General features: G+C 53.5%; 1 protein-coding gene across 1 annotated transcript; it reads right to left on the reverse strand.

Annotated features, from left to right (window-relative positions):
• Nucleotides 1-1,360: 1,360 nt before the first annotated feature.
• Nucleotides 1,361-4,373, reverse strand: LOC128759342 (uncharacterized). The gene is made up of 8 exons (XM_053866217.1): nucleotides 4,290-4,373; nucleotides 4,018-4,197; nucleotides 3,798-3,914; nucleotides 3,572-3,715; nucleotides 3,320-3,484; nucleotides 2,902-3,190; nucleotides 1,935-2,829; nucleotides 1,361-1,844 (listed from the first exon to the last, which is right to left on the reverse strand). Exons 1-8 carry the CDS (start codon nucleotides 4,371-4,373, stop codon nucleotides 1,361-1,363), a joined length of 2,358 nt encoding a protein of 785 aa, XP_053722192.1.
• Between the last annotated feature and the right edge of the window lie 5,971 nt (nucleotides 4,374-10,344).

Genomic DNA, 10,344 nt, shown 5'->3' on the forward strand with positions numbered 1-10,344 from the left:
AAAGTTTAAAACGTCAGATTTTTACAGTTAAGGTACTTTCAGTTTGTAGTAACCTTGAGAAGTAAGAACTAGTAGCGTTGTAATCAGAATGAAGTATGAAGTAAGGTTTACACAAGTGGGGAGCTTCACTCATTCATTTACATGACAGGAATGTAGGTGTGTCCTGTCGCTGCTTCCCCCGACGACCTATTATGATGGAAATTGAGGGGGGTGCGGGGGAGGGGTTCAATCACGACTCAAAGACAAAGGAACTTTCGATGACCTAGTTTTACTAAAACTCATTTGGACACATACGTTTCATGTGTCCTAATGGTGTTTGGAGCTTTTATTTCAATTCAGTCTCGTTCTTCCCTGTATCTGACAATTACTCAGAAGAAATAACAGACCCACTTTGAACATTACATACAAACAAATAAGCAGAGGAGTAGCTTCAACTCGTAAACAAAACATCTTTGCGCGTCTTTGAGGTAATAACACTGAGGTCATATTTGACGGAGATTTTAGGCTATTTCTTTCCATTTGCGCTGCGCAAAGTAGCGGATTTAAGTTTTAGTGAGCTGCGCAACACAACCAAAGTTCTGTCAGAATGAAACCTAAAGAACACGAGCAAGACGACGTTTCTTTAAGCAGCTTGATATAACAGCCGATTGCAGGGAAAGTCACTCACCTCAGCCAGGGAAATCCAAAATGACGCGCAGCGCAGCGCTCCGACAGTTAAGGGTGAATGGTTGACGGTGATTGGTGGAGGCGTGGTGAACAGAGGCCAACGACAGGCCAGTTGAGCGAGCCGTCGCGCTGCGATTGGTCGGATGAGCCCCATGTTGAGCAGCGAATAGGGACTACCAGGTGCTGTACGCTTTCGCCGGCCCATGACCCCTGGAGGTCCCTATCCTGGGATCCCGGGATGAGGCCGATCCCGGCTCCTGCGAGATTTTGAACCTTTTCTCGTTTTTGGTGTCATCTGCTGGTGTGTCGTGACATTACATCAGTTCATCCCAATTCTGCCTTTCCTTATATTTGATTCATATGTCAACCCAATAATGTTGCCATTTACTTGATGTTCATATGCATGTCGTTTATAAAAGATTCATGAAAAGATTAAAGGATTCATTGTAGTGTGAGATAATTGATTAACTCCAACATGGGTCATTGCATGTGCACTTATTTTGTGACATCTTAAATAAAAACGGAGGAGACCAGAGCATTTTGATTCCACATGTTTATTTTGCAACAACACACAGCAAATAACAGTTTTTTTATTAAGAGCAGGCAGAAATAAAGCAAAGATAAGTGTTTACAGTCCAAAGTGTCCCAAGTGTCCCAAGAGTCCAAAGTGTTCCAAGGGTGAACCCCATGTCTATCACTGCATGGCATCCTGCAGTTTTTGGTCCACCACACTTTTAAAGTGTTCATAACTTTCGTAAACCACGTCTTGAAAGCCGGGTGTGGTGGATTTTCTGGTGGCGGGACAGAAAGTAAATATTTTTTGGCTGCTTCCCGCCGCTTTGTCCTTCGAAGGCGTGTACCTCTTGCGCTGGCCACCACACTGAGGTACCAGGCAAGCTGCACAGGGCTTCTGTGATTTGTGGGGAAGGACCGCTCTGGCTCTTGGCGCGGGGGCCGGCAGTATAGGCACATAGGCCTTACTGGACGAAGGTCCCGGAAAGGCGATCGACGGCGCCAGCGGTTGGGCTGGAACCACAAGGAGAACCGGCGCTGCGGACACCGCCTGCGGCAAGTGGGTGGCCGCGGCCGGTCTGCCCGCCGCTTCGGTGGGCACGTCTGTCTCCGGGGCGGCTCGTCGCTTCGACTCCAGTTCAGGCGCGGGCTCGTCCAAGCTTAATCTGTAAATCGAACACACAAGAGAACGGGCGTGAGGAACGATTGACAAATGTTTGCTTTCCGTGCTGCAATAAAGAGATGAGACAGCTTACCTCTTTTTCTCACCACTTCTTCTTCCAGTGACATGGTGGGTGTCCTGGTACTGGACCTGCGGCCTGTCAGGCGGTGGCAGCGACGTCTCAAGGGCAGGAGCGTCCGGCAGAGGTTCTTCAGACACCACCGTGCGGTGGGTCTTTGAAACGGGCCTCACCGTGGCCATGAGGTTTGCCCGTTTTTCCTCTTTTCGCAGGAAAGTCGAAATGGACTTTGCATTGACGTGAGGAAGAGGAATTTGGAGTCCGCCCAAAATCGGGTCATCCCTCACCCGGTCTGCAATGCGTTGGTACTGCCCCCTTATGGAGGCAGTGACCTTGGTGGGTGAAGTCATCTTGCTTGTGGCGGGACGATTCCGCAGCATCTTCACCAGCAAGTAGAGGAGACGACCGTCTTCCGTCACCTGCGCCGCCTGCGGGAACCGCATCCAACCGAACTTGGTCTTCTGCGCCGCGCTGCTCTCGGGCGTGTCGGCCCCGAGGCAGCGGCCGAACAGCGTGTAGCCCCACTTCGACTCGTAGCGCTTGACAAAGTTGGCGCTGCTCCGGTCGTGGTCGTGCAGACGGCCGGCCGCCGCCACAATTCTCTGCCTGAGATCCACGGGCACCAGGTGACAGTCGCCGCCGTCCGCCAGTTGGACGAGCAGCACGGCGAGGGCCTCCACCTCCTCGATCCCTGGCAGATGCAGATGGCGGCCTCTCATGAGGACATCCTGAAGAGCGGGTCTGTACTCTTCCTCCTCCTCCACCTGCTCGGCCTTCAAGAGGGTTCCGTGGGTCTGACAGACTCCGTCGAGGGGATCGTCCTCCTCGAGGTCAACACCCTCGTCGGGCGACTCCTCTTCTTCTGACTGCGCGTCGTCTTCCTCCTCATCGCGGGACTGCTCTTCTTCAGCTGCAAATGTGAAAAATTGCGATGAGTTTTGTGTGAACTTTATGCTGCGTCGTGACTGAAAAGGCGCCGTACCTTTCTGGGCGTAGTACGGCTTGGCAGAGAATGCGGTGGACTGGCAGACAGCGTACTCCACGCCAAGAAGCTCTTCCTCATCCGCGGCCCCGTACTCGTCAGGGTAGGGCATGGGAGCGGAAAAGTTGGGCTCCGGGACGTGCTCCTTGCCAAAGAGTATCTCGGCCTGCCGGTTCATCCGTTGGATCTGCCGGGGGTCAGTGCAGGTCGTCTGCCGACCCTGACCCCCAGCCACCCTGAGCGACTCCATCCTGGTGTTCCACTGCACGGCGAACGCGAGCAAGTACACCTGAAACGCATTCAATCAAACCTACTTTCAGCAATGCTCAGTAAAAAAAAGTTTGTTGAATAAAAAAAACGGCTGAACTTTGCTGCGTCTGCTGTGTCTGCGTATCTGCGTGTCTTCTCAGTAACTCACATGGAATGGCATGATCCCGCATCTTTTGGAAGGAATGGCGTTGTTCAGATGTGCATGCAATCCCTCCAACGAGTTGCTCCCTCGCCGGCACCTGTATTTGTTCAGCTGCACGCCGTTCAGCACGACCGTCTTCACGGCAACATACAGCGGAACTCCAGGAGGATCCTGCAAACACAGTTTGTTTGTTTAGATGAAGTCACACGTTTCAGAAATTCTCTGTTTGGGTCTAGCATTACAGACACACGAACACACCTGCATGCATCCAAAATGCCTGCTGGCCGTCAGCCAGTGAGAATCCACCGCCTCCGTGGACTTGAAGAGGTGGATGCCGTCGATATCGAGGCCCGCAGGTCCCTTGAAATCAGCGATGACGGCATCGACCGCAGATGCCGTTTCCTGGAGCAAAACCATGGAACGGCGTCAGTAATCGTCGCATCTGTGTTCTACTTAAAGCGAGCGGCAGGCCCGTCGTACTCACCTCAACTCCACGTGTGATGCGTCGGACGTAGGATCTGATCTGGTGAGGCTTGAGGAACGCCATCATCTCCTGGTCCGAGCACTTGGCGTACAGCTCTGGGGCGCCGTTCCTGACAGCCTGCACCAAGAGCATCATGTCCCCCTTGTTGTAGGCCAGCACAGCTCCCGCCATGGCACTCATGAATGCTCCGTATATAACAGTTGCTGTCTGCATAGATGACTTTCGGCGCTGGTGCGTTGGCGCGCTCGAAGCGCGCCATCAGACCTCTGGCCATCCGAGCGTAGCAGCCCTCTGACTCGGACGCCACCACCACGGTCGTCACGAACTGCCCCCACTCGTTCAGCACGCTCGTGAGGTACTGCATGGTGCCCTGGCCGTCGCCGTAGATCTTCTTGAGAACCTGTGACAAAAGATCACACCGTTTTAATTGCATCGTCCGTCTCCAGAAACAATCCCGGCCCGCGACGTGCGGCCCGGTCGACGCGTGCGTACCTGTCTCGTGCCGTCGATGCAGAGGATTTCTCCGGTCACGCTGAGGATCTGGTTGCGATAGACGGGCATCTTCTCCATCTCCATGATCAGATGCGCGCGCCTCAGAACACGGGCAGAAGGGAGGGATTTCGAGGGACGGGCGGGGTGTAAGTGCCTGCGGGTTTTAAGTGGGACAGGATGCCAGTCTGCTGCTGAGATCCAGACGTGTGGGCCTCGAACAGCAGCGTCTGGTAGAGGTCGCGCCTCTCCATGTACCACTCGTCGTGGCTCTGCTGCAGGAGTCGCTGCACCTTACTCATCGAAAGGGCGTCGAGTCGGTCGCTCAGCATGGACACGACGGCTCTGTCGACGGCTCGCTTTCCACACAGCACGGCGGGGAAAATGCTCCTGACGGCCGGCGCGAGGTTCATCAGGATCTTCGGACTGTAGGCCAACCAGATGTATGACTGCTGCTGCGATCCGGCGCCCTCTTCCTCCTCGCTGTCATCGTCGTGAGACCTGCTTGCTGACGCCCTCCTGATCTTCTCGCAGTGTTTGCATTTCAGCTTCTCCGTCAAGAGGGTGTAATTTGCCCTCGTGCCGCACACTTGTCTGGCGAAGCTGCCGTATCCTTTCGTCTCCAGGTATTCCCCAGGGGGTGCAGGGCAGTTGGTGTTGGGGCACCGGATCATCGCTTCCATCACACCCACCGGGCGCCAGAAGAAGGCAGGGGTGGTGAAGAAGGTCAGCATGTTGGGAAGAGCTCCTCTGACACCTGTGGGAAGTGGGGGAGGGTTGAACTCCATTCTGCGCTTCAAGAGCTTCCTCGTCACAATCTCTCCCCGAACATTCTTATAGCGAGACGCTCTCTCAAACAAACCATACTCCTCATTGGTCTTGAGCCACTGCATGTTAGCCGCCGCTATGCCGGAGGTTTGACCAGATGATGGCGGGTGCTCCCAGTACTTCTGCCAACCTTCCAGAACCACGGCAGCCGAAGAGGATGAGCCTGGTTCCGATGACGGTCCAGGCAGGTTGCGACCGTCTCCTCCTCTTCTTCTGACTGCGCGTCGTCTTCCTCCTCATCGCGGGACTGCTCTTCTTCAGCTGCAAATGTGAAAAATTGCGATGAGTTTTGTGTGAACTTTATGCTGCGTCGTGACTGAAAAGGCGCCGTACCTTTCTGGGCGTAGTACGGCTTGGCAGAGAATGCGGTGGACTGGCAGACAGCGTACTCCACGCCAAGAAGCTCTTCCTCATCCGCGGCCCCGTACTCGTCAGGGTAGGGCATGGGAGCGGAAAAGTTGGGCTCCGGGACGTGCTCCTTGCCAAAGAGTATCTCGGCCTGCCGGTTCATCCGTTGGATCTGCCGGGGGTCAGTGCAGGTCGTCTGCCGACCCTGACCCCCAGCCACCCTGAGCGACTCCATCCTGGTGTTCCACTGCACGGCGAACGCGAGCAAGTACACCTGAAACGCATTCAATCAAACCTACTTTCAGCAATGCTCAGTAAAAAAAAGTTTGTTGAATAAAAAAAACGGCTGAACTTTGCTGCGTCTGCTGTGTCTGCGTATCTGCGTGTCTTCTCAGTAACTCACATGGAATGGCATGATCCCGCATCTTTTGGAAGGAATGGCGTTGTTCAGATGTGCATGCAATCCCTCCAACGAGTTGCTCCCTCGCCGGCACCTGTATTTGTTCAGCTGCACGCCGTTCAGCACGACCGTCTTCACGGCAACATACAGCGGAACTCCAGGAGGATCCTGCAAACACAGTTTGTTTGTTTAGATGAAGTCACACGTTTCAGAAATTCTCTGTTTGGGTCTAGCATTACAGACACACGAACACACCTGCATGCATCCAAAATGCCTGCTGGCCGTCAGCCAGTGAGAATCCACCGCCTCCGTGGACTTGAAGAGGTGGATGCCGTCGATATCGAGGCCCGCAGGTCCCTTGAAATCAGCGATGACGGCATCGACCGCAGATGCCGTTTCCTGGAGCAAAACCATGGAACGGCGTCAGTAATCGTCGCATCTGTGTTCTACTTAAAGCGAGCGGCAGGCCCGTCGTACTCACCTCAACTCCACGTGTGATGCGTCGGACGTAGGATCTGATCTGGTGAGGCTTGAGGAACGCCATCATCTCCTGGTCCAAGCACTTGGCGTACAGCTCTGGGGCGCCGTTCCTGACAGCCTGCACCAAGAGCATCATGTCCCCCTTGTTGTAGGCCAGCACAGCTCCCGCCATGGCACTCATGAATGCTCCGTATATAACAGTTGCTGTCTGCATAGATGACTTTCGGCGCTGGTGCGTTGGCGCGCTCGAAGCGCGCCATCAGACCTCTGGCCATCCGAGCGTAGCAGCCCTCTGACTCGGACGCCACCACCACGGTCGTCACGAACTGCCCCCACTCGTTCAGCACGCTCGTGAGGTACTGCATGGTGCCCTGGCCGTCGCCGTAGATCTTCTTGAGAACCTGTGACAAAAGATCACACCGTTTTAATTGCATCGTCCGTCTCCAGAAACAATCCCGGCCCGCGACGTGCGGCCCGGTCGACGCGTGCGTACCTGTCTCGTGCCGTCGATGCAGAGGATTTCTCCGGTCACGCTGAGGATCTGGTTGCGATAGACGGGCATCTTCTCCATCTCCATGATCAGATGCGCGCGCCTCAGAACACGGGCAGAAGGGAGGGGATTCCGAGGGACGGGCGGGGTGTAAGTGCCTGCGGGTTTTAAGTGGGACAGGATGCCAGTCTGCTGCTGAGATCCAGACGTGTGGGCCTCGAACAGCAGCGTCTGGTAGAGGTCGCGCCTCTCCATGTACCACTCGTCGTGGCTCTGCTGCAGGAGTCGCTGCAGCTTACTCATCGAAAGGGCGTCGAGTCGGTCGCTCAGCATGGACACGACGGCTCTGTCGACGGCTCGCTTTCCACACAGCACGGCGGGGAAAATGCTCCTGACGGCCGGCGCGAGGTTCATCAGGATCTTCGGACTGTAGGCCAACCAGATGTATGACTGCTGCTGCGATCCGGCGCCCTCTTCCTCCTCGCTGTCATCGTCGTGAGACCTGCTTGCTGACGCCCTCCTGATCTTCTCGCAGTGTTTGCATTTCAGCTTCTCCGTCAAGAGGGTGTAATTTGCCCTCGTGCCGCACACTTGTCTGGCGAAGCTGCCGTATCCTTTCGTCTCCAGGTATTCCCCAGGGGGTGCAGGGCAGTTGGTGTTGGGGCACCGGATCATCGCTTCCATCACACCCACCGGGCGCCAGAAGAAGGCAGGGGTGGTGAAGAAGGTCAGCATGTTGGGAAGAGCTCCTCTGACACCTGTGGGAAGTGGGGGAGGGTTGAACTCCATTCTGCGCTTCAAGAGCTTCCTCGTCACAATCTCTCCCCGAACATTCTTATAGCGAGACGCTCTCTCAAACAAACCATACTCCTCATTGGTCTTGAGCCACTGCATGTTAGCCGCCGCTATGCCGGAGGTTTGACCAGATGATGGCGGGTGCTCCCAGTACTTCTGCCAACCTTCCAGAACCACGGCAGCCGAAGAGGATGAGCCTGGTTCCGATGACGGTCCAGGCAGGTTGCGACCGTCATCTGCGGTGAGCTCTCCCAGGGTAACCTGGTGCTGGTGCTGCTTCTGATGTAAAAGGAGCTGCGGCTTGGTGGTGAACAGCTTCCCGCACACATCACAGGCGTTCTCCTTGGGTGCGTGCGCTTTCATGTGGCGAGTCAGGTTGGACTTCTCGGTGAAGCTCTTCTGGCACACTTGGCACACATGCATCTTCCGGTCCATGGTCTTTGCTTCTTGTGATCTGGTGTCATAAAAGAATAAATGTAAAATGAGTTGCTGCTTTCATGTGAATCTAATGCTACGCTAAACATTCATCTCTAATAATGTGAGAAAAAAAAATCAGTGTAAGACAAAGTTTAAAACGTCAGATTTTTACGGTTAAGGTACTTTCAGTTTGTAGTAACCTTGAGAAGTAAGAACTAGTAGCGTTGTAATCAGAATGAAGTATGAAGTAAGGTTTACACAAGTGGGGAGCTTCACTCATTCATTTACATGACAGGAATGTAGGTGTGTCCTGTCGCTGCTTCCCCCGACGACCTATTATGATGGAAATTGAGGGGGGTGCGGGGGAGGGGTTCAATCACGACTCAAAGACAAAGGAACTTTCGATGACCTAGTTTTACTAAAACTCATTTGGACACATACGTTTCATGTGTCCTAATGGTGTTTGGAGCTTTTATTTCAATTCAGTCTCGTTCTTCCCTGTATCTGACAATTACTCAGAAGAAATAACAGACCCACTTTGAACATTACATACAAACAAATAAGCAGAGGAGTAGCTTCAACTCGTAAACAAAACATCTTTGCGCGTCTTTGAGGTAATAACACTGAGGTCATATTTGACGGAGATTTTAGGCTATTTCTTTCCATTTGCGCTGCGCAAAGTAGCGGATTTAAGTTTTAGTGAGCTGCGCAACACAACCAAAGTTCTGTCAGAATGAAACCTAAAGAACACGAGCAAGACGACGTTTCTTTAAGCAGCTTGATATAACAGCCGATTGCAGGGAAAGTCACTCACCTCAGCCAGGGAAATCCAAAATGACGCGCAGCGCAGCGCTCCGACAGTTAAGGGCGAATGGTTGACGGTGATTGGTGGAGGCGTGGTGAACAGAGGCCAACGATTGGCCAGTTGAGCGAGCCGTCGCGCTGCGATTGGTCGGATGAGCCCCATGTTGAGCAGCGAATAGGGACTACCAGGTGCTGTACGCTTTCGCCGGCCCATGACCCCTGGAGGTCCCTATCCTGGGATCCCGGGATGAGGCCGATCCCGGCTCCTGCGAGATTTTGAGCCTTTTCTCGTTTTTGGTGTCATCTGCTGGTGTGTTGTGACATTACATCAGTTCATCCCAATTCTGCCTTTCCTTATATTTGATTCATATGTCAACCCAATAATGTTGCCATTTACTTGATGTTCATATGCATGTCGTTTATAAAAGATTCATGAAAAGATTAAAGGATTCATTGTAGTGTGAGATAATTGATTAACTCCAACATGGGTCATTGCATGTGCACTTATTTTGTGACATCTTAAATAAAAACGGAGGAGACCAGAGCATTTTGATTCCACATGTTTATTTTGCAACAACACACAGCAAATAACAGTTTTTTTATTAAGAGCAGGCAGAAATAAAGCAAAGATAAGTGTTTACAGTCCAAAGTGTCCCAAGTGTCCCAAGAGTCCAAAGTGTTCCAAGGGTGAACCCCATGTCTATCACTGCATGGCATCCTGCAGTTTTTGGTCCACCACACTTTTAAAGTGTTCATAACTTTCGTAAACCACGTCTTGAAAGCCGGGTGTGGTGGATTTTCTGGTGGCGGGACAGAAAGTAAATATTTTTTGGCTGCTTCCCGCCGCTTTGTCCTTCGAAGGCGTGTACCTCTTGCGCTGGCCACCACACTGAGGTACCAGGCAAGCTGCACAGGGCTTCTGTGATTTGTGGGGAAGGACCGCTCTGGCTCTTGGCGCGGGGGCCGGCAGTATAGGCACATAGGCCTTACTGGACGAAGGTCCCGGAAAGGCGATCGACGGCGCCAGCGGTTGGGCTGGAACCACAAGGAGAACCGGCGCTGCGGACACCGCCTGCGGCAAGTGGGTGGCCGCGGCCGGTCTGCCCGCCGCTTCGGTGGGCACGTCTGTCTCCGGGGCGGCTCGTCGCTTCGACTCCAGTTCAGGCGCGGGCTCGTCCAAGCTTAATCTGTAAATCGAACACACAAGAGAACGGGCGTGAGGAACGATTGACAAATGTTTGCTTTCCGTGCTGCAATAAAGAGATGAGACAGCTTACCTCTTTTTCTCACCACTTCTTCTTCCAGTGACATGGTGGGTGTCCTGGTACTGGACCTGCGGCCTGTCAGGCGGTGGCAGCGACGTCTCAAGGGCAGGAGCGTCCGGCAGAGGTTCTTCAGACACCACCGTGCGGTGGGTCTTTGAAACGGGCCTCACCGTGGCCATGAGGTTTGCCCGTTTTTCCTCTTTTCGCAGGAAAGTCGAAATGGACTTTGCA

Source organism: Synchiropus splendidus, chromosome 5 (genome assembly GCF_027744825.2).
Source record: "Synchiropus splendidus isolate RoL2022-P1 chromosome 5, RoL_Sspl_1.0, whole genome shotgun sequence".
Taxonomy (NCBI): Eukaryota; Metazoa; Chordata; class Actinopteri; order Syngnathiformes; family Callionymidae; genus Synchiropus; species Synchiropus splendidus.